The sequence below is a fragment of the Hyalella azteca genome, unplaced genomic scaffold (assembly GCF_000764305.2).
Source record: "Hyalella azteca isolate HAZT.00-mixed unplaced genomic scaffold, Hazt_2.0.2 contig10310, whole genome shotgun sequence".
NCBI classification, from domain to species: Eukaryota; Metazoa; Arthropoda; class Malacostraca; order Amphipoda; family Hyalellidae; genus Hyalella; species Hyalella azteca.
In genome coordinates this window covers 43,861-69,080 of record NW_025940355.1, presented here as the reverse complement: position 1 = coordinate 69,080, position 25,220 = coordinate 43,861, and the positions used below count along the sequence as shown (strand labels likewise).

At 34.7% G+C, this 25,220-nt stretch overlaps 2 protein-coding genes across 2 annotated transcripts; both read right to left on the bottom strand.

The window, feature by feature from the left end:
* Positions 1-5,776: 5,776 nt before the first annotated feature.
* LOC108679475 (lens fiber major intrinsic protein-like) lies at positions 5,777-8,037 on the bottom strand. The gene is made up of 4 exons (XM_047882370.1): positions 7,765-8,037; positions 7,156-7,299; positions 5,937-6,060; positions 5,777-5,790 (listed from the first exon to the last, which is right to left on the bottom strand). Exons 1-4 carry the CDS (start codon positions 7,957-7,959, stop codon positions 5,777-5,779), a joined length of 477 nt encoding a protein of 158 aa, XP_047738326.1. The 5' UTR covers positions 7,960-8,037.
* A 3,184-nt stretch (positions 8,038-11,221) lies between these two features.
* On the bottom strand, positions 11,222-22,421 carry LOC108679474 (aquaporin-4-like). The gene is made up of 4 exons (XM_018168090.1): positions 22,186-22,421; positions 18,146-18,289; positions 17,335-17,544; positions 11,222-13,640 (listed from the first exon to the last, which is right to left on the bottom strand). Exons 1-4 carry the CDS (start codon positions 22,381-22,383, stop codon positions 13,473-13,475), a joined length of 720 nt encoding a protein of 239 aa, XP_018023579.1. The 5' UTR covers positions 22,384-22,421; the 3' UTR covers positions 11,222-13,472.
* Positions 22,422-25,220: the final 2,799 nt, after the last annotated feature.

The following is a 25,220-nucleotide window of genomic DNA, read 5'->3' as shown; positions in this document are numbered from 1 at the left end:
AGTCATAATTAGTAGAAATAATAACGTAACTGAAAGTTTTATGTGGAATCCAAAGATATGGTCCCGGGTCATCATGTTCATACGAGTTATACCTATAAATGCGCTTTAGGCAAGGAATTGGGATATTGTGCACTTCCTCATCAGCTTTAAAATAATTGCTTGGTTGTAGTTTTGCAATATGGTTGAAGCGTGTATGATAACGCAAAATAAATGTTGATGTGAAGATACAACAAGGGCAGTTTATGTGAACTAGTTTCTAAAGCACAATCATATATGTATTATAGATCATAGATTTATTATGTTCCAGGTTTCTGCTTGGGAATTTTTCTTCTTGATCGTGAGTGACACTTTCTTATTTTTTGGCTGCAACATGAAATTTTGTTTTACGATACTTTGAGACTTTGATCTGTATTTGCCCTAATGAAAACAGCACACAAATGCTGCGCAGCACACAATAGATATTCACCACAGAAATTATATTGACCACACAAAAGATATTCACCACACAGATGATGTTCTCCGCACAAATGATATTCACTGCACGAATAATCACTCAAATGATATATCCACGCCTACCCCAATGATGTTCACCTCACCAATGACCTTCACCTCTACAACAATAGTAACGATAGTGATCCTCAGCCTCACCATAGGTAAACTAGATGATACTTACCTGAATAAGACATGCAAGTGTGAAGCTCGTGGTGATACTCACCTGAATAAGACATGCAAGTGTGAAGCTCGTGGTGATACTCACCTGAATAAGAAGTTTCATGAAAGACATGCCAATTTTTTCTAAGGATCATCCAATGCTATTTTTTCTCGGGTATATATGACCAGCTGCTGCATTGTGTCATGTCAAAGTGCCAATATCTTTATTTTTGAACATAGAATAAAGAAAATATTCTTCCGCATAGACTTTTTAGTTTCATCATGGCGAATCTAATTTAACTCTCTTGATCAATATTGTAGTGGCTTGGTCGAATTATTACAGTCTAGGCTTTGAAATTTATTCATGGGGTTTATGTTCAAATTTTGCAAGAAGTTTTCTTTTAGGATATGTAGAACTCGCCGGTAAATACTGAAGCTATTTTTAAAATAATATACACTACGAAATACCAATTAATAACAGTTAAATCAATACTAACGCAGAAGCTACTACGAGCGTAGCAATAATATGAAAGGAAAATACTTCAACACATTTTAAGTAGCTAAAAACTGAGCCTGGGAGCGGAATTGCTTAGGATTTTACTGTCGTTGGATTCGTTATTTATAAAATTTGAATAAGTAGCTTTTGAAAATTCTATTTATCAGGAATGAATGACGTGACTGCACTCTTTAATCTGTAATGTAACACACAGTTACACGTACAATAAACCTCTTCACCAAATTTCCCAATTAATATTGACATATAAGATCAGAAATTGTCCATAAATTCAAATTATCGAAATGAGATGGTTCCCATATACATTTTTTAAATTCGTTGCAAAATACATTTTTTTGCGGATAAAATTCATTTTGGAATAAATTTTTTATACAGTTCGTAAATAAATTATAAAGGTTTTGTTTGCAATTTTTTACTTTGTGAGGAGCGAGAATTCATTCGGAGCACACGAAGAAAATCGATCACAGTATTTATTTGTGCCATTCACAAGTGCAATGTTTTCGTTTGAAAAAGGCAATTTGCTGGAAAATGTTCCTATATTTGTCGAGAATATGTACCACGTCTTTGTTTTAACTCCCCTTAAGCAAACATTGCATTCAATAATTCACTTAGAAACAAAATTCGCATTTTTTTTTAATTCAAATTTTCAAAAATTCAAATTTTTATTCCGGGCTTCAATAAAATTCACATAAACCTAAAAATGTGTTCATCGCAGCGCTTCTGGAGAATGTATGACGCTTGTACATCTCCCTTCCTACTCTACTAGAAACTGACAATCCGTCTTTAGTACAATTCATTTATTTGAACAGATTGGGGCGTATGTTGCTTCACAAGTGTACGGCTACACGTGCTCTGCCTCACAATACACGTGTCTTGCTGAATAAACAAAAGCGATCTTCTGAAAATGCCGAATCTGAACTACATCAAACCAGAATTTAAATTTAGCATATGTGTATTAAATAGCATGGACATTACTTCAGATATAATATATTTTGTATTGTATCTGGTATCATTCATGGATCGAATACGCATTAATATACGATGGGTTTTTATTTGATCGGCTTGGGTATTTTTCATATTTTGCTACTTCGTTTCTTTGTTTCTTAATAATGGTAATAATATCTGTCATCACTTCTTGAAAATCTATTTATTAATACAAGAGTAATATTACAAGCAAATTTTCCATTAGCTCCAAGCTCTCAGAATTTTTATTACGATTTTATAGTTGTATTACAAACCAGATAACGCATTTATTCTTACATTTTTCATCAAAGCAAAAAATAACAACAGTTTTCACACTAACTACGCACCAACATATTGTTAAATAAATTCAATAATAACAAAAACGATACATTTTAATAGCATTTTATTTGTAATTTAAAGATTAAATTTTGAAAATCAGCTAACTGGCGACGATGCTGATGGCATAAAGTTTTAAAAATAATTCATCAACCGTTGTGTGGTCACCGAAATTTGAAAAGGACAAAAATTTAGTAGAGAACACTTCTATTCTATTCTAATTACAATTTTGGTTATAAAAGTTTCACAACAATTAGCAGAGAACAAATCCTTCAGATATCATAGACCTAATTGTTTAAATATGGTAATTCCACACATAATAATTTCAATCCTAAATTATCAAACACCCTTCTAGAAACTGGAACATCCTCATTGCTATTTCGAATTAAAGTTTTACATTGCAATTTCAAAGTAAAGTTTTACCTTGCAATCTCGAATTAAAGTTTTCCAACTTTAGTTAGCTTGCATTGCCAGTTAACCAAGAAAGTTCGAACAGATGGCTGAGTCAGACTCAATAAGTTTTATATGGAAAAAGGTCAATTTATTCAACTTTAGGTTGCTTTTAATTAAATAATTAAATTCCGAGCTAAAGTTGCATTGGATATGCCACCAAAAATGATAGTAAAGTTCTATCGTAATTTACATTTAAAAATTTTCCACTTGATATATTATTTTGCTGCCTGGTTTCATATTTATTCTAGCGGTAGAAGCTCTAAAAATCTTTGATTGCTTAAAAATATCAACAAAAAGAATTGTGAAGTTTAAAGACTTATAGTTCGTGGCCTTACGCAAATACAATCATGCACCTACATGATTAGCAAAAAAAATCATTTACTTACTAACTCTCGTCTTACTTAACTCTTGTCTCATAGTTTGAGTGAATGAATAAATTGAGTGTTAAGAATGATTGTTAGAGTTAAAAAAATACTATTATTTATCGTTATATAACGGGTTGAAATAATTCAATGATTTTCATGGTTTAGGCAGTACATAGTAGAGTTAAATGGTACTAACAACTCATGAGCTAGAGATGACGAGGTCGTTAGTATATAAGGTTGTTCATGATCAGCAGTTGTTGATGTAGAAATCGGTCTGTGAAGGATTCGCATATGGCGATTAAAGCGACAATATCGTTTGATAAAGAGGTTAAGGCTGGATGTGATGGTTATGAATCTACGAATGATGGTTTTCATATCTTTTGATAATGGTTTTAGAAGCTGCTGATTATGGGACTGATGCTAGAGCTTTCGCGTAGAGGTTGAACAGCGGGTTGCCGGAAGGCAAGTTGATAGACGCAAGTTGCAATGATGGAACCCAAGAACGGACCGACCCAGTAAATCTGAGGAGAAAAGTACTGAAATTAAATATAAGTCGATCTTGGGATTCAATGCGCTATATTAATCCCTCATGGACCATAACGCAGAACTCCAACTGGTAGTGGAACGTTATACAGAACCACGGTTGGTCAAGGCCTGTATATAATACAGAGTTGCAGTCTGTTGTGGGCCATAAAACAGAGCCCCACCTATTTTTGGGCCACAATACAGAGCCTCAGTGCATTGAGGGCCGTAATTCAAAGCCCAAGTCGGTCGTGGGCTATAATACAGAGTCCCAGTCGGTCAAAGGCCATAATACAGAGCCCCAGTCGGTCGAAGGCCATAATACAGAGCCCCAGGCGGTTGATGGTCATAATACAGAGCCCCAGGCGGTTGATGGTTGATGGTCACAATACACAGCCCCAGTCGGTCGAAGGCCATAATACGTAAAGAGCGTCAGTCGGTCGAAGGCCATAATACAGAGCCCCAGTCGGTCGAAGGCCATAATACAGAGCCCCAGTCGGTTGATGGTCATAATACAGAGCCCTGGTCGGTCGGGGGTCATAATACAGAGCCCCAGTCGGTCAAAGGCCATAATACAGAGCCCCAGTCGGTCGAAGGCCATAATACAGAGCCCCAGTCGGTTGATGGTCATAATACAGAGCCCCAGTTGATCGAGTGCCATAATACCGAGCCCCAGTCGGTCGAAGGCCATAATACAGAACCCCAGTCGGTCGAGGGCCATAATACAGAGCCCCNTTTATATATTTGCATGCAAGGTTTCGGTATGACTTCTGAACGATACCATCAGGAAAATGTATCATAAATTTCTATATTTGCATGCAAGGTTTCGGTATGACTTCTGAACGATACCATCAGGAAAATGTATCATAAATTTATATATTTGCATGCAAGGTTTCGGTATGACTTCTGAACGATACCATCAGGAAAATGTATCATAAATTTATATATTTGCATGCAAGGTTTCGGTATGACTTCTGAACGATACCATCAGGAAAATGTATCATAAATTTATATATTTGCATGCAAGGTTTCGGTATGACTTCTGAACGATACCATCAGGAAAATGTATCATAAATTTATATATTTGCATGCAAGGTTTCGGTATGACTTCTGAACGATACCATCAGGAAAATGTATCATAAATTTATATATTTGCATGCAAGGTTTCGGTATGACTTCTGAACGATACCATCAGGAAAATGTATCATAAATTTATATATTTGCATGCAAGGTTTCGGTATGACTTCTGAACGATACCATCAGGAAAATGTATCATAAATTTATATATTTGCATGCAAGGTTTCGGTATGACTTCTGAACGATACCATCAGGAAAATGTATCATAAATTTATATATTTGCATGCAAGGTTTCGGTATGACTTCTGAACGATACCATCAGGAAAATGTATCATAAATTTATATATTTGCATGCAAGGTTTCGGTATGACTTCTGAACGATACCATCAGGAAAATGTATCATAAATTTCTATATTTGCATGCAAGGTTTCGGTATGACTTCTGAACGATACCATCAGGAAAATGTATCATAAATTTCTATATTTGCATGCAAGGTTTCGGTATGACTTCTGAACGATACCATCAGGATAATGTATCATAAATTTATATATATGCATGCGAGGTTTCGGTATAACTTCTGGACTATACCATCAGGAAAATGTATAATAAATTCATATATTTGCATGCGAGGTTTCGGTTTAACTTCTGATCGATACTATCAGGAAAATGTATGATAAATTTATGATTTTGCAGACATTTTTTTTATAAAATTGCATATTATAATATTATTGGATATACATTTATCATAGTTGAAAAATATAATCTAATATAATTAAATTTCTTCGGCGCGTAATATGCAACAGACAACTTCAGTGTATTGAACTTGTACATAAACATAAAATATTAAATCAACTCTAACACAACTTTACTTTGAACTTTTAAAATATGGCGGTTTTCATCCAAACGAACCTGGAAATCATACAATACTGAACACCAATTTTGAACCTTGGTATGAGACTCATTTAAAACTGTATTGATATAAAAAATAATTTGAAACAGTTGAGGAAGCTACGAGCACGATTCTCCGGTGTTAATCTTTTATTTCCAAGTCATACCTTGAATGGTCAAGACAAAGATGAACGTCACAAGAACTTCTACACCAAAAGCTTGGGCATTTGAAATGTCGTCGTTCTTCGTAGCGATTCCAAGATTATTGTGATATATGTTGGGAACGACGCTCTGCGTGAGAAACAAATCAGAAAATCAAAAGCCTCTAGTATTCCGTATACCGTCAATTACTTAAACTATTACGATAAAATAAATACTATAATAAAAATACTGTCTTCCTTTTGGGGAGCTCAGGTGAATGTCAATAAAATAAATGACTCACAAATACTCGCGTATCAAAGCAAACTATTAAAATCCTGACTAGTCAAAACGTTCGGAAATTTTGCATCATATTTAGTTACTCTAAAAATTGTGTCAATAACTTTTGCCGCCTATTGAACATTGAACATGATTATTACTTGAAAAAAATCTGTGACTGATGAGATGAAAATCGAAAATTATAACGAAACAAACATTACTGACGGGTAGAGGGTGCGAGTTGACCGATGTTAATGTCAACTATTGATCAAGGATTATATGTCTGATATAATGAGCCAAGAAATGGCATGATTGAACATAATTTTTAAAACTTTAAATAAATTCCAAACAGCCACTGCAATCTTTATAATACGACCTCGAAGGCATCACAGCAATTAGCAAGTTCAAAAATTTAGCAGGTGCTAATTTTTTGCATTATTGCGACAATATTGCCAGCGTCATTGTCATGAACCATTTGAACAATATAATAATTGCCATAAGCCATTGAAGCAATATCATAATTTGTGCGATGAGTGAGTTTTGGGCTCGTATAAGAAACTATTATTATTAATTCAATTCATTTAATTTAAAATTGCCGAATCTCGTTCGAAAATCCTCATTAACTTTTTTCAATTATTTCTACTCTGATAGCCAATGTCATGACGAGAGCAGTTTTGGATCAAAGGAAATTATTTCTCTACTGTGCTCTACTTTAATCACCGATATAATTAATAAAATTACAGCACGCCTAATAATAATCTGATCAATTAAAACCTCATACTAGTCCCGACGAAAAAACAACCTCAAGCCAATGATAAAAATTTGATATATCAAGTTAACGCAGACTATATCAAAATTTCACCTAATAATATACGTTTACTTACGCTTTACTGCTGTTTAACTTTACGGTTGATTTAAACTCTGATTTTTACCAATTTCCATTGAAAAACTGTTTCACGGCTCACTTACGTACAGTATCCCAGATGCAGTAATTGCACCGGCGACTTGTACTACCAGGAAGAACAGCCCGCGTACCACAGAGACGTTGCGGCACAAGCAGAAGCTCAGCGTCACGGCAGGGTTGACGTGACCGCCAGAGATGTGGCCAATCGCCTGTCGTTAGACCATAATTTCATGGTGCATTTCAATCGAGTTTGAAACCCACTAATTGCTGAAGCTGATTAGAAGGCTTTGCTTAAATATATAATATATCACGGGCAATGGGTAACACACGGAAAGTTCAGGAAACATATGAGATTAAATCTCAAAATAAAATGATTAGTGGCATTCTACAAGTTCCACCTGGAAAAATAGAACCTTTACAGCTTTTCTAAAAGAGTGATAACAATTGTTAGGTGGTATCTTGCTTGACCTTGAATTGCAACACTAGACTAATTGGCAAATAGTTCAATAGACTATATATGATGGCCTCCATCCTGCATAATAAAGCCCCGGCCTTTACCTGTATGATTGCAGCCTGCATAAGCCCCGGCCTTCACCTGTATGATTAGATTGCAGCCTGCATAAGTCCTGGCCTTCACCTGTATGATTGCAGCCTGCATAAGTCCCGGCCTTCACCTGTATGATTGCAGCCTGCATAAGTCCCGGTGCGAGGGCTGCACTGAGGGTAAGGCCGCTGCTCATAGCAGAGGCGCAGGCAGCCATCACCAGCATCAGGGTGCCCAAGAATTCGGCGGCCGCGGCGCGGTACAGCGGCATTGATTTCAGCTCCTGATGACCTAGGATTTCCGGTGTGGTTCGAAGTGTTATCATTGTTGCGGGGACTATGTTAGATATTCCTTATATATAAGCTGGTTGTTTAATGTATAATAAATATTGTGAACTATAACCTGTTTTAATTTTTTTAATTTTTGTAGAATTTATTGTCTTGCAGATTTGCAGTTGAAATTTTACTTCCCTATGTTGCCGAATCTTTGATTTTCAACTCAGTTCATTTTCAAGCATTCAACTATCGCGTCTTGTGTGTGTTGTTTTGTGTTGTGCGTTTGTTATATTTTTTTTTTTCACTATTCTGTTTTTATAATCTCTTTTCACTGTGCTTTTTTTTTATTTTAGTGTTTTATATTTTTTTTATCTGTGAATAAATATTAAATTTCCGGTTGAAGAAAAATTTTTGGAAGGAATTTTTTCGTTTCATCTCGTTATTGAGATGAAACTAATATGGATTGATGACAATGAACAGATAGTTGAGTATTCTGCGTTCTATTTGAAAACAAACTTAATTGGGGAAGCTTACTTGCTCCGAAAAGTTAAAAAAAAAATAGTTTAAGAGGTGAATGCCATAATAATGCTTCCTAAAGTAGTCTAGTTTTTAATAATTAATAAACACGAATATAGGCATCTCCCTGGCCTTTGTATGACCCTTATCACTTTTTGAGTCAGCAAAATGTTACAAAGTCATTGTTAATTATTTAATTAAGTCACACCTTAATTTACAAACGTATGTATGTATCTCTGTATTTTTTTAAATACGGAGAGAAATCAGATCTCTGCGTAATTCATTCAGGTTCTTAGTTGTAGCTTTGACTACAAGCGGTTGGAAATTATTTTTAAAACTTTTTACTTGATGTTTAAATTTGTAGTTCCTAAAATATTGTTCAATACTTAACATGAGTTTGGTTTTGCAGCCCATGACCTACGTTTGAAACATACGCAATAATCGATGTCCCAGCGGACTCATGATTGCTGGGGTTTACCCTACACTCTGCAATCTGTTCGGGTAAAGATTGATAAGATAATCAGTACATGTTGGTGACCCAAAATATAATGTTTGACAACCCTTACAAAATGAATCGGCTCCCACCAATTGTGCAGATAATTAACAATTTCACATGTGGAGCAGAAATTTTTATCATTGAAAGGGATTCTTTGGAATGGGGTTGGCACGCTCAATTCACATGCATTCAGAGACATTTTTTTAAAACCTCTCGCCAATTGTGGATCGAGCAACCGAACTTGTGTTGAACTTTTGAGCAGTAAATAAAATTTCTCTTTCTTCTTCTCTTGCTCAATAAACATACGAATAATATCAGTGTTCTTGAAAATGGATTTATTCGAAAATACCTACGAATTAAGCGTTATGTTAAAAAATATAACTAAGTACTCACTCCAGTGAGTGACCGAGAACGCATTTTTTTGTCGACGAAAACGTGAAGTCACAGACGGACAGACAGACGGACGGACATGGCGAGCACAATAGGGCATTTTTTCCATGTATGAGAAAATGTGCTAAAAATTTTACAATAAAGCAAGTGCCTCAGTCATTCACATTATAATCAATCTGACTCAAGGCTGAACAATTTCCAGCAAAAGATTTGATTAATATTTGCTAAATTATATGTTTTTATGATGATTATTGAGACGCATCAAGATTTGTTGAACATAACCAGGTGGAATTATTTGTTCTAGTTAAGCATAAATGTGTCGTCAATCTTCACATAGAAAGCACTTGAGTTGATATCACAAGATCCTTCAGAAGATTGTACCAGATTTAATCACGACAGAGTTCTGTCTCATAAGTCTGACACTTATTCACACAAAATATATTCTGATTTTTTTTAGTTTTGTGTCACATTTTAGATTTGATTAAAGCATTTGTTTGCGGCTTATTTCCTAACATATTTATATTTTTTGTCGAGAGTCTATTGTCTGTTTATTTTGTCCATAAATTTTTATACATATGTGTGGTATATTTATTATATGATTATCTTAAAGGAAAACAGTACCTCTTTATCATAGATAAATGCATTTACTGCTCAAATTCAACAATTGACACGTGAACAATCGAAGAATATTTTTCAAAAATTTATGAGAAAATATACTAAAATAATGTGGATAAATGTTGCGATTTTTATATGCTCATAACTAAGTTTCAAATAGTGATGTTATATAATCAACTCTAATATATTACGAGATCAGTGGTATGAATTACGCTTTTCCGTTAATTATTCCTCAAATATTTGGAGGACTTACCGAAAAAAATTGATAAAGTGAACGCTCAAACTTAAGATCCACTGATCGGGTTCCAAATTTATTACCTTATTTACTCATTTATTTATTCTAATTATTCTCATATTAATTTATTCCCATTATTGGTTTGAATCCTATAAGCGTCCATGCAAACTGCATCATTTGTGGAAAAGTCGTGCAGTGTTTTTGAGATATCAGATGTTCACAATGGACATGCATGGAATTACTGTAAAGTTCGTTGGGAACGTCGACCCGATGTTATTAACATTATTATTGTAACGTTATTAAGTCATGGCCGAGACCCACCATATTTTCGATGATAAAATATCATCACAAGTGATGGTCTCGAAGAAAACGGGCCTTCGAAAATTATTGGCGAAACTCTCCCAACCTTGTGGCTGAACTCTGGTCGAATAATTGCGGATAACTGAAAATTTATATGATTTTCATTAAAATTAACTTTCATTGAATTAGAATATCTTGAGGTTGATTCCTTGCACGCGATAATATCCAATATGCGTGTTTAGAACGATATTTGAAAAATATTTTATGGAACAATGATTTTACGTTTAGGTAGATAAGAACATGATTTGATAAACTGAAACTTTCATAATTTTCTTAAAATAAATTTTTCATTAATTTCTGAGAAAAATTTTCACTATTTTCAAGCAATGAAAATTTTATCATTTCTTGAACATGAAAATGTCACTATTATCTATAAATAATAGTTTGATCATTTGATTTAGGAGAAACTTTTTCTGCGAATGAAGATTTGAATGTTTTCCGTGGGTGAAACTTCCACCATTTTCGTCATTTGAATTTTTGATCCATTTTCCCAAACGAACCTTCGATCATTTTATTGAAAATAAAATTTGATCATTATCACTATATGAAATTTTTATCATTTCTCGTGGGATTTCCCTCGGGAACATTCAAGTTAACGATGATTCACATCATAATAAATAATTTTGTTTCCTCGTATATTCATCTACATAAATGTAATGGAAATTGTTAGTTATACAGAAGATAATAATATTTCCTGGCATATGGTTCATCGTTTATTAAGAAACACATGCTAAAAATACTGATCATTATGCTGAAATTCATACAAATTGGCTTTGTTTCATCAATTCCTACACTAAAAACTTACATTAAGTGTTAGGGTTTTAGAAATTACCGAACAACTGTGTCAAACGTTACCATTTCATACATCTAGTCTTTAAATCTATTCTCCAACATTCAAGAGGCGGGAATTTCGTATAATAATTTTACGAAAATTCATGCAAACAAAAATATTATGAAAATGTTGTTTTTTCAAAGTATTAGAAATCATCGTGAAGTTCTTATTACAGATTACAGGACAAGCCTTAAAATTTATGTTAAGATTAATATTATAACCGTGAATAAATTCTGGAAAACTTCTGGAAACATGCGCTCGATAACTAGCAAGTGAAACCAATAGTAACAAAAATTGATAGTTTTGGAGAGCTCATTTCAACAGATAATAGTATATAAAATTCTGAATGAAAATAACTATATTGCCGATACACACAACTAGTATTTTCGAGATCAAAGCATGTCCAGTGCTTTCAACCAAGTAATATATCCGAGCAAAGTAGCTGTTCGATTATTATGAATTCTAGATTATTATGTATTATGTACCTTTGTAAATCTCTTGTCTGAACATTTTACGACGATAATCAACGCTAATGATTTGTAAACGCCAATTAATTGCTGTAAACGGTAAAATTGATGAATGAAGTACAATGTTGATGGTGGTTATAGATGCATGAATGAAGATGATTGGCGGTTATGAAAAAGTGCTAGTCGAAAAAGACAAAATTCGTAGATAATAAATATGGTTGATGTTAAGATATCAATGCTATAAAATATAAAGAAATTAATCATTCCGGTGGATTGAACTCTTCCTGATGCTTATACGCAAACAATATTTATTGCAAAGATTGCTAAATTGCTTAATATATTACAGAAAAAACTCATACATAAAGCAAAAGACTTACTGCATTTTTAGTACAAAAGTATCCGAAATTTAATGATGTTTAGTAAATTTTAAAATACCAGTCGAATTTTTTAGACAAACCGCAATGGCCGTGAAAAGGAAAGTCAATGCTATGTGTCAGATATTTACAGTACATATATTTTATCAAAGTATCATGCAACAGAATTATTGATGCAATGAGAATGATGTAAAGTACACGCAGTTAACTTGCGTTAGTGTTCTTGAAGTGCTTTTTCCCATTCAGTCTCGTAATTTCGTTTCCTGTACATAAATTGAGCCAGGACAATTTTGTACATTCTGTGAGTGAAATCACGCGCCGAGAGACTTTCTATGAGTGACTTTTATGAAGAAATATGTAAGATATTTTAATCAAAATACGTGTTTGTGTCAAATATATATGAATAAGTGACGCAGTTATCAATAATTTACCGGTAAACGGCAAATTTGTAAAAAGATTTATGTCTTAGAATGAATTTCGCATTAATGAATTTTGACTACTCAAGAACCCAGTGACATAAATTGAATTTTTCTTCCAAAAAATTCAACGTCTCTGAATTTTCGTCGATGTTTATCAATTGTTTACGTTCTGAGATGAATTCAACACTTGTCCTAAATAAAATTCAGAATAAGATCATGATTCAACAACTTGTGAATTTTATGCAAATTTAGATTTTTTATTTGAACTATGCACCGATTTCAACTTCTTTATTCATCACTCCGGATTTCATGCAATATTATCGCCATATTATTAATATTTTCTTAGCATTTTTTACGACTAACTAATTTCTATGTTCACGCTCATTAATGTTGTGTAGTATATCATTATTGCAACGCATCAATAAAAATACAAACCATGGACAGAGATTGTCACAATTATGCCCATATTGTATCACTAGCATGATAATTCAGTCTTTCCATGATCGTGTATGCCATAAATTATTCCTGATATATCAACTTTTATTTCATTAACTTGGAATCTGCTACCCGTCAAAATGCATGATTAGAGTAAGATAATCAATGTAATAGTTCAAAATTCATAAAAGTACTCTTTAGTTTATTTAAGTATACGGTAATTTTGATCATTTCACCGAACGACTATAATGGTATGCAGTCTAGTGTCGCCCACTCGGAAACGGCACTCGGGGTCTCCATCTCCAGGTTCTTGAGCTCCTTGTGTGTGATGGGGATGAGGGGGCGGTGTGGAGGTCAGGCCTCCATCTCGAGGTTCTTGAGCTCCTTGTGTGTGATGGGGATGAGGGGGCGGGCGGTGTGGAGGTCAGGCCTCCATCTCCAGGTTCTTGAGCTCCTTGTGTGTGATGGGGATGAGAGGGCGGGCGGTGTGGAGGTCTGAGGGGGGGGGAGTGGGCTTGTGGGCTCCTCTGAAGAGGGCTTGGTACACGAGGGCTCCAAGTATACCTCCGCATACCGGACCAGCCCAGTATACCTGTAATTAAGGTATATGGGTTATAAATCACATTTTTATTGATGATTACATAATATCTCCAGGTACACCTCCGTATACCGGGATAAAAATAATTTTTCTAAGTACACCTCTGCCTGCATACCGGGCCAGCCTAATATGGTGTATAGGTTAATAATCCCATCTTGATTGATGATTACATAATATTATTTAATCATCATATCAAAACTGGAACATTTGCGGCCAGTTTTATATGCAGTTTAGTTCCCAATATCGTCTTGTTAGAATGAAAATATTATTTATGACTATTTTTTCTAGCGCCCAAGGTCCTCATCGCACCCAAAATTATTGACTTCTTACCCCATCTGTACGAATAATATATTTTCTGCCTGACACCCGCATAATCCTAACCCAAATAAAGCAAAAAAGGTAAAATTGGAAATAGACTTGCTGTTTAAAATAGGAAAAGTAAACCCATTTCATTTATTTTCATAATTTATAATTTTGAAGTTTAAAAAAAATAGAAAAAAGTGTCGGATGACATCGTTGAAAATACTGAAGGAAACTAAATAATTCAAATCCAATGAAAAGTAATGAGATAAACTGCATTGTATATTATAGTACTGAAATAATACTGCCATGTATATCATATAGTTAAAAAAAATTTAAAATAATTTTTTATGTTGAGGCGGTAAGGTCGGTTCACATTGAGGAACAAGCCATACGTTAATATGCCACAAAAAGCTACAGTAATGAGCATGAGTATCAGAGCGAGTTAGTTAAGATAAATGAAAAGAATCAATCAATCTTTTTACATTAAATAAATTATGATCAAGTCTAAATACCATGACGGCGACTGCGACAGCGCAGTATTTTTTTATCGTATATATAACTTTATCATGGATAAAATTGATAAGCATGCACTGAACTAATTATTTTTTTAAACAGAGCTATCAGAAAAACAGACATAAGCATATTTTTCTGTGAAGGATGAATATAAAAGCGTCTTGCAAGTAATTTAATTCATGGAAATTTATTAAAGATGAAACCGGATTAACAGTAAATTAAGCTGCAAAGGAAATAAATTATTGTTAATTTAAAGCACTGTATTACAATTAGGCTGCATTCAGTTTGTTCGACCAATTTTGAACGACAAAATTAAGAGATTATGTTCATTTTACCAAGCGTTAATTAAGAAGGCCTTTTTTTTAAAAGAAGCCCTTAAAATAAGAGAAAAAGAAGCCCTTAAGATAAGAGAAGAATGATTTAGATAATGGGTTAAAGTATATCAAAAGTTTTACCACATGCACCAAGTTTTAATTGATCGCATTGAGTTGAATTTCATGCTTGCTGTAGACAACTTCAACGTCGCGTTCTTTGGTCTGCCTGAAGAAATGCGAGTACAGCAGCCCTGCTGTCATGCCGCCCACCGGGGGAGCCATCCAGTATAGCTTGGCGGGGGGGGGGGAGTTAAACCTTTAACATCTTAGGCCTATACTGTCAAAATTCGCTAAGTGAACGTAAGTACGTATGCTCTATTTTCTTGTCTATGATTGGTGGATTTTGCTTGAAAGGCCGTCAATGATTGGCTGATGAACTTACGATCTCTTAAATTTGTTTTAAAGTATTGGCCCAGCTGTTCGTATGCGTCGTCTTTAAAATGGCGTTTTTTATTATGACCAGTTAGACCAGGTGGACATACATATTCTAGATTTTAAATTTTCTCCACAAATGAATTTCAGCAATGTGGAATGGGTGTAATGTGGTGTTTTGCATTCGCAAGAAAATCGGTGGCTAATGGGTTATGCTGTGCATTACGCCTAATTAAGTAAAATGCAAATAAAAATTTAGAAAATTTTTACCGCCTTTTACTTCTTGCTCTTCAACAACACCTGAATTAAAGATCCACTTGCAACAACGTAATCAATAATGTTAGAATTATGAGGTTAGAATTGTTGCAAGCAATCACAAGGAAGATTTGTGATTGTGTTTATTATGGTCACTTGACCTGATGTTGTTGAATGGCACCGAAAAGTATTCATACTTTTCTTTTATTGAATCCATGTAGTAAACTTACTCTACCCTCAAGTGACCCTTAATACTCGAAATAACTTAGTTACCTCTACTCAAATTTACGTCAATATTTTAATGAATAAACGCTAGGGCTATTTAAGTATAGTGATACATAGAACTCGTTCACTCAGTAGCTAATACAGCAGAAGACAATGCATTTAGCACCAAGGTGGAATATGACAATTTTTTACATTGTTGATTGAATAAATCCGTTTTTGTTCAGCAAGCAGAATATCAAAAGTGAAAAGAATGAAGCAGTTCACCAATCACCCAGAGAAATAAGTGTGTAAAGTTTTAGCGTTGTAATTACAGCAAATAATTAGCATTCGTGCATAACCCGTAACAAGGATCGAAATTTTCTAAAGATTCTTCATGCAATGCAAAACTGCTAATTAATATTTCTAAAAACAAAGAATTATTTTTAGTCAATGAATAATTTTTAGATTTTTTATACGCGACTGCTACCAAATTTTCCTATCGCCGTCACGAGAAGAGCAAGAAAAAATCGGTAAGAAAACACCATTCATAAGTTACGACGATGTGTTTTTTTCACATCGCATCGTCTCAGTTCGTATAATTGTGCTGGACCCGCGAAGTACGCATGGGGCCATGATATGGAACTAAGCTAAATTAAACATTACGAAGAGAACCCATCTACTAAAATTTATTTCCTAATTTTGAAAACAATAGATGAAAAAAAAACATTTTTTCTAAATTGATACGACCCTTTTCATAAGAAGTATTCATAATAATATTTAACCAATTAACCGAGGTGTATAATTTAATTTGATAAGTAATTATTCACTTTGCTAACATTGCTCTCAGCTACGATCCCAAGTGCCAATCATATTCTTATCCTCAATTAAAAATGCGCTCTCTGTCACTCACTGCAGTGAGTACTGAGTTATATTTTTTGGAAGTTGATTAACCACTATTTTTATTAATTTTTGTATATTTTTAAACTTTAATCAACCACAGATCAACGTTTCAATTTTAAATTAAATGAATAAATATTATCTACTTTAATGAAAGTTTAAATTTTTTATTACAGAATAGTTATATGAATAAACTTGAAATAACTGTGAAAATTAAAATATAAATAAAAAGGAGATAAATGCAAAAATCAATAACACCAATAATTAAATAATAGGTCCAAGGCTTATTATAATTATTATTATATCGTTTGTTGTCTCTTTATTAGAGATAATACGCACGCTAAACACGTGAGTGCAGATGGCGACGAAACAATGGGCGAGTAGTTGAATGCAGAAAGCAACAATGCCAATAACAAAATGATTGCGCAATTTCTTAACGTATTCCTTGATTTACCATCCGTCTTATGTCTTTGTTTACAGTAATGCGCCAAACATGTGAGTGTAGATGGCGGAGAGACCAAGGGTAGTTGAATGCAGAAAGCAATCACGTCAATGATGGTCCAAGGGCTTATTGAATTTATTTATTTATGTTTTTTTTTCAAATTTGTTACTTTTTATATCACACTAACACCAAACATGCGAGTGCAGATGGCGGCGAGATCAAGGGTAGTTGAATGCAGAATGCAACCACGTCAATAATGGTTCAATGGCTTATTGAATTCATTAATTTACAATTATTTTTAATTTGTTTGTTCTTAGATCATACTAACACCAAACATGTGAGTGCAGATGGCGGCGAGACCGATAGCGAGGGAGATTGATCCTTTAACGTCCGTCCTGCGGGAGTCCGTAGAGCCGAAGATCGTGAAGACCAGCAAGAACGTGCACAAAACCTCCACGCCGAACGCCTGTCCTTCCGTCAGCTCAGGGTTCACGCGGGTACATCCCATGCCATATCGAAGGCTTTCAGGTGTGATGCCCTGGAGACAATTGTAATATTTTTTTAATTTTTGTCAGGTAAACATATTTTTTAAAGTTGCCAGATGAACATATTTTTTAAATTTTGTCAGATAAACATATTTTTTAAATTTTGTCAGAGGAACATATTTTTTTAAATTTTTTCAGAGGAACATATTTTTTACGCGCCAGTCATTTAAAGTTGAAAAAAGCATTGATTAAATGTAGTTCCTTAGGAGTCAAGCTGCTATCAACGAATCTTCATCGACATTTGACTGGAATTTAGATTTAAAAATTGGGAAAAATTTTAAATTGTGAACTTTAAAAAATCTACAATCGCATGCTTCAGTTTGTGCACCGCATTCAAGTTAAACATAATAATATTACGAATAGATTTAAAACTGTTTTCAATCTAAAATGAGTTACTAGCTAGACTTAAAAATATTGAATGCCACAGCAAAGGAACTCACGTAAAGGATCCGTGCTCACGTAAAGGATACAAAAGAACTCACGTAAAGGATACCGTGCTCACGTAAAGGATACAAAAGAACTCACGTAAAGGATACAAATGAACTCATGTAAAGGATACAAAGGAACTCACGTAAAGGATACAAAGTAACTCACGTAAAGGATGCCAGCTCCTGCAATGCCACCGAGCGTCTGGGCGACGACGTACAGGATGCTGCGCGTCACGGAGATGTAGCGCGCGACTAGCATGCCCAGCGTCACTGAGGGGTTCACGTGGCATCCAGAGATGTGACCCAGGGCCTGTGATATCATAATTAAATTAGTTATGCCTAAAACATGCATTAGGTATGAAATTATGATATTTAGTAAAGTCATAATTGCTGGAAATAACAGCATCACTGAGGGGTTCACGTGGCCTCCAGAAATATGGCCCAGGGCCTGTGCCAGCATAATTAAATTATTTAGGCCTAAAAACACGCATTAGGTATGAAATTATGATATTTATTAAAGGTATAATTGCTGGAAATAACAGCGTCACTGAGGGGTTCACGAGGCGGAGGCATCCTGAGATGTGGCTATCACAATTAAATTAGTTAGCCTGAAAACACGCATTAGGTAGGAAATTATGATATTTATTAAAGGTATAATTGCTGGAAATAACAGCGTCACTGAAGGGTTGACTTGGCATCCAGAGATGTGGACCAGGGTCTGTGCCATCATAATTAAATTAGTTAGGCCTACAGCAGGCATTAGGCATGAAATTGTGGCATTCATGTCAGTCATAATTGCTGGAAATAACAGTTTCCCTGAGGGATTCACATGGCACACAAAGATGTGGTTAAGGGTTTTTGTCAAAACAATTACAAGAATAAAGCTAACAAGCTCGTAAAAGTTTTATATTAAAATATTCTTATAATCGTAATTGCTGGAAATAGCAGCATCATGTGACAGTCAGAATATGGTTAAGGTTCTGCGTTATTTTAATTACATGAGTTAGCCTTTGCATGAACACATTAGACATTTGCACATCAGGGCACTTGATGTCATAAGTCAGCGTCGCTTACTTTATTAAGTTTCACCCAGATTGATATTCCAAGGACTGTAATGTTATATTAAGCACGATTATATTTTTCCGAAAATAATTCATCCCCATCCCTTATACAACAATCACAAATCATCTAGATAAGCTAAAAGACTTTTTAATTAGACATCATTAGTCGACAGGAACGAGAGGACAATATTTTTAGTTTGCTCAGATTTCAATCGTATTTGAACATTTTCAAGTGATAACAGTTACGTAAACTACCCATGCTACCATTGAAATTTCAAGCACAACTCAGTCTCGCGATCATGCAATATCCGGAGAACTGTTGGTTGGAATTCGAGAAGATGGCACCTGACATTAAAAGAGGTGATGCATTTCCCGTTTCAGTAAGCGTGCAAAGATAAATTACCTTATTATGAAGACGGGATATTTCAAGGACAATTTTCGTGTATGTATTTTAAATTGAATGCAAAATTACGAATTGGTTTTTGAAGACTGGTTCCAAAAGAACGACCTCGATGTTGGTTTTCGATTAATCAAATTGTTTTTTGTTCATTTCAATATACAACAAAGATTCCTGTCAGTCTTTCATTTTCGAATTTTATTTGCCATTTCACATCTTTATATTTCAAATGCTTGTACGAGAATATTCCTTCCTGCCTTGTAAACGTTCCCTTAGATTAAACCGAAACTCAAAAGCCTCGTCTGAATATTGGCTCTATTGTAAAGAAATACTTGAGCCCAATATTACTATGAACAAGATCAATAATTGGTGAAAATTAAGTCTTTCACAACCTTTCATCTTTGTCTTCTTTATACGCATCTACACTTACCATCTTTAACGTTATGATGTCTTTTCCATTTAAATTCATCAGCTTTAGCCTTCATTGTTAGTGATACATTTGCCTCGCATATACAATCATCATACATCATTACTCTGCTGTTTCTTTTGTAGGGATGACGAACAAATTTTTCTCAGTTCATTGAACTTCATCAATTTCTTAGACCTGTTGGCAGTTTTTTTTAGTTCCTAACGTGTAGCAGCTTCAAGATCATCAAATGGGCTCCTCAACAGAGATTCGAATTTACAATCTTATGATAATTCTTTTTGGATGTTTGGCTCAAAATAGGGCTCAATATGTTCATTCCCTAATCAAACAATTATTTATTTTTTCATATTTCCGTCTTTTTTCAATCATTTTGGTCTAACATTATTTAAGTCCCCATTTATGTTTTTATCGCTCGATCGTACGATCGATGACTCATCGATGTATGTTCTCCAAATGAACTGTAAAATCAAGCCACACTTCTAAACCATCGTAATGCTATCCATCCGGGAGTTTCCCATCATGGACCACGATCCCAAGTCAGTTTTTTTCCTTCTCTGTCTGGAATTCTTGGAAAAGCTTAAACCCTTTAAACCTTTACCTGCTTTTGTACGTACGTAACGCGACGAAGCAACGCAGGAAATTGCAACGTCGAGCCTGCAATGTTATCTGCCTGGGGCGGCACCTCAGGTTTCTAGCGACGACGTCTCAAACCAGTATATACTTCGCGGGCCTCTTTACGGACGGTAAACATAATATTTATTCAGGAAGCAAGCTAATTAATTATACAGAGCCTTCAGCCTTTGAAGAGTACTGACATATTGACGATCAGTTATCAACTGCAGGTTTTTTTATATACCTCACAGAAACATATAAATTTATGCATTTTTCGTCCTACAATATAACATTAAATAGCGATTAAGTTTATGGAAGAGAGAATCAAGCTTGTTTTTAATATTTACGTGAAATTTCTGCCACAACTTGAACTTAATAGAACTTCATTAACCCTCTGCCTCTAGTGCATGTATTCGTAATCTCTGCTTGTCAGATTAACATTCTGAACCGTGACAGGTGCTAGTACCTGAAGAGCTTTAAATAAATTTATATAAATATAATGCATCTGTTAATAATTTTTATAATTGCAAAGAATCTGTTACGGAGCATACTTCTCCCCTGCAAATAAGCTTTGGACCTGTTAAGTAGGACCAGAGTGGACGAGCTTAGGCAAAACTCAGCCTCTAATCTGAACTCGCCCTAGATTGTTCAGCAATTTGGTACGTTAATATTTACTTACGTTATGATCATTTCATTATTTGTTCACTTTAATCATGTTCTCTATGTTGTTCATAATTTCGACTACCCTCAACTTTGTGTTCAAATTGTTCATTCTTTGTTTTCAGAAACCATTACGATCATTTACGAGTTTTTTTTTCGGAAAAATCCCCTGAACAAAGAGCCATATTTTTTTTAATCATCCTATGCAGCTGATGCTTGCAGCATGCATTACGTTTTAGATAATAACGTTAGCCTGTCAAAGGGCTTAATAAATAATTCTGCTCTAATAATCATGTCTAAGGGCATAAATTATTTTCCAATAATTATATCAAAATATGGATGTTTCAAGCCAATTAACAACAAGAAATTGTTTTGCTCGGATGTGTGAAGGAATACATCCGAGAATTGCCTTAGAATTAAGGAAATTAGTGATTGATTCTTATACTCGGTGTTAAGAGATGATTTCCTTTATAAAATGATGAATCATATAGTGAACTTTATAGTGTACATTTTTTTGTAAAAAGCACAGTATTATTAAATGAATATAATATAAAACATTGCTATCTGTAAAATTACTAAAACAATGAACAAATAGACTTGAGAGGAATTTATTCATAGAGAATATGTATATATAAGCTCAGTCTATATATACTCGCAACAGCATACAAAATACGATAAGTTTCATTTAGAATTAGTTATATATTCAACCTGCAGTCAGAAAATTTAACAATACTTTGTCCAAATAGCTATACACTGCGAATGGGTCACCCAGACAAAGTTTCGCCCGTCAAAAAAAATCTTATCAGTGCCACGTCCGCTCTCTGCTCCTGTTGTGAGTGCGAAAATTTATCAGTAGTTGGACAATTTACGACACATTTATTTTTTTGAGTGCATGTGGCTGAAAACTTGTGAGTGAAACTCACCTGAATAAGACATGCGAGTGTGAAGCTCGTGGTGATACTCACCTGAATAAGACATGCAAGTGTGAAGCTCGTGGTGATACTCACCTGAATAAGACATGCGAGTGTGAAGCACGTGGTGATACTCACCTGAATAAGACATGCAAGTGTGAAGCCGAAGGTGAGTGAGACTCTAACGATGTCTGTTTTCTCGTCGAGGGTCGAGGCGCAGCCGAACAGCACCAGGATCAGAGTGCCCAAAAATTCGGCCGCCAAAGCCTTCCATAGGCCTACAGTTTTGATCTCCTGAGTGCCTAGGATATCGGCCGAAGATTTAAGGCGGCCCATTTTATGTATGTTTTAGTTTAATTGATAATAAAATTGAAATCTGTTGGAAAAGAGTTCATTATGATTATTTATTTATAAATTCAATAAATTAAAAGATAAGTTCATTTTCTCATTATTATGCAATATGATGAAAAATTAATACTAAAATATAAAATTATAATTATTATTAACAACAGGCGATAATTATATTATTAACAAAGAAGTTTTAAATTTCTTTCAATCAGCATCATAGCGCTTCCTTTTTTTGTCTCTTTTATGTATTCTTATTTTCACTGTGATATCTTTTCCAGGGATATTAATCAGATAAGGCATATATGACATATTATTCCAGCAAAAATATGCCATTCTTGGCGTTTATGAAGTTATTACTTTTATGATTCTTTATTTTTCACACTTATGGGTTTAGCTTTCAAATATGTTAAAAATTTTAATTCAATTTTTAGAAAAAATTTCCAAATGTGCCAATCCTTTAAGCAACGAAAATAATTTTTTTCAAATACAGTACAAAAATAATCATTTGGGAAAGTACAAAAATTTTTGGTTACAACATAACCGTTCTATTTTATTATCTTTTTTAGGTCATGCATCGTCAATCTACACCGGAAAGGCACTAGAGTTCAAATTCGTTTTTTCCAGTCTTAACTCGTATTTTTATCTGCTGATAAGCATTGCCACGCATTTTCAACAGAGGCTTCGGTACTCTGATCTTTGGTTTCAAATTTAAAAAATAAAATTGGTGAAATTCATAAAAAATTGGCGTGAAAAATTCCTCGTAAATTCCTAGCTGCGGCGGTCAATCATTCTCAAAGTTGTATATACATTGCGAAAAATCTACTGATAACTGAAAAGTTGTTCATGCTGATTTGTGTCAAAAATTATATCATTTCTGGCAAGTTCTTGCTTTTTAATCTCACGAATAATTTAAAGTTAAGCTCCTCGATTCCATACAATGTTTTCGTCACATGATTCACAGCGCATGTTTATTATGAATCAGAGAACGGATGCAGATTCGAATATCATTGTTTCGTGGGAATTTTATGAAATAATGACGGGCGAGCGCCATTACCTGCGGTTGTCCAAAGTAGCAGTTTTGTGACGGACTTCCGGTGAACGTAGAACTCAACCTACATCGTACAGTCATTATTCATCTATCAACAAATCTCAGCCATTATCTAACAACAAAGAATCATCGGTCTAGTAGTGCATAATGATTACCATGTCTCCCGCTTGTCGAACATCGATTACTTATTACTTGCATTTGCAACTGTATTTTATGAAAGAACGGCATATCGCATCAGTTTTTTTTATAGAAATCTTTTGGAATGTTTAATGCAATGTTTCATATAAGTTGCATAGTTTACATTTCTAGGTTGAACTTTTATAAAAATTTACAGCTGTAGCTGAGATTCGGGAACAAATTTCAACAGAAGGATGAACAACAAGTTTAGGATCTCTAACAGCATGTCGTAGTTCAATTATTTCTCGTGCATTGATAAGCATTATATTTGGTTATGATGTTAAAGAATACAAGGTGACAAAACTAATTTCGCATTTCCTAGAAGTCTATGTTGTATTTCAGGAAGGCATATTTTCAGGTAGTTTTTTATTCGTCTGAAGGTTTGCATAAACATATGTAGAGGTTTTAGGGCGTCACTGCTCGATATCAATCGCACTAAAATTCGATAAAATACATGAAAGTTATTTATATTGCCGTAGTTTACTGTTCGCTGTGACCAAAAATTAAATCCCAGAACAAAATCCTAAAGCAAAGCAAGGTTGCCCTGTTACGCTGGGTTAACCTGCCAACATAACGGACTTTTCATCCCAAACTTCCGTCGAAGCAACGCTAATTTAAAGCAATATTGACCTCTTATTCCTTTATAATAACACCGGATTAACTTGCCAGCATAACCTTAAATTTACCACACTCTTCCATCGTAGCAACACTCGATTAACCTGACAATTTAACGAAATATGAGTATTTACCTCATATTACTTCCAAGCAACGCCAGGTTATCCTGCTAGTATAACATATTAGAACCACACTTCCTCTGTAGCAATGCTCAGTTAACCTGTTAATATAACGCAATATTTAGCTCATTCTTCCTTCGCAGCAACGGCAGGTTATCCTGCTAGTATAACCTATAAGAACCACGTACACTCCCTCCGTAGCATCGATCATTTAACCTGTTAATATAGCGCAATATTCATCTCATACTTCCTTCCAAGCAACGCCAGGTCATCCTGCTAGTATAACTATTAGAACCACACTTCCTCTGTAGCAACGTTCAGTTAACGTGTTTATTAATTTAACGTAATATTTAGCTCATACTTTCTTCGGAGCAACGCCAGGTTATCCTACCAGCATATTACACATTATTTACGACACGTCTTCCGGAGCAACCAAGTCAGAGAACCAACCCATTTATTGTATACAATTTATCACACAACTCCTCGCGCCGCGCAGGGTTACACCGTGCAATGCGACGTTAAACTGCCTCAACGACCTCTCACAACCTGCACTATAGAACTGCCGGGTTAACCTGCTAGTCATTCTTCATTGTTCCCGGCGTACGGCATTACTCAAATTTAGAACAGTGTTTTGGGAACGCATTGCCCGCGGCTGAGAAAGTAATTGTCTGTGGTCGAAACAAGCGTTTCTGGTGCGAGTGGTAAAGCTCCCAGACAGAAGCGTAGGGTCAAAATAAGCGTTTCTAGTGCGAGTTTAAAGCCCCTAGACAGAAGCATAGGGTCAAAATAGGCGTTTCTAGTGCAAATTTAAAGTTCCTAGACAGACGCGTAAGGTCAAAACAAGCGTTGCTAGTGCTAGTGGTAAA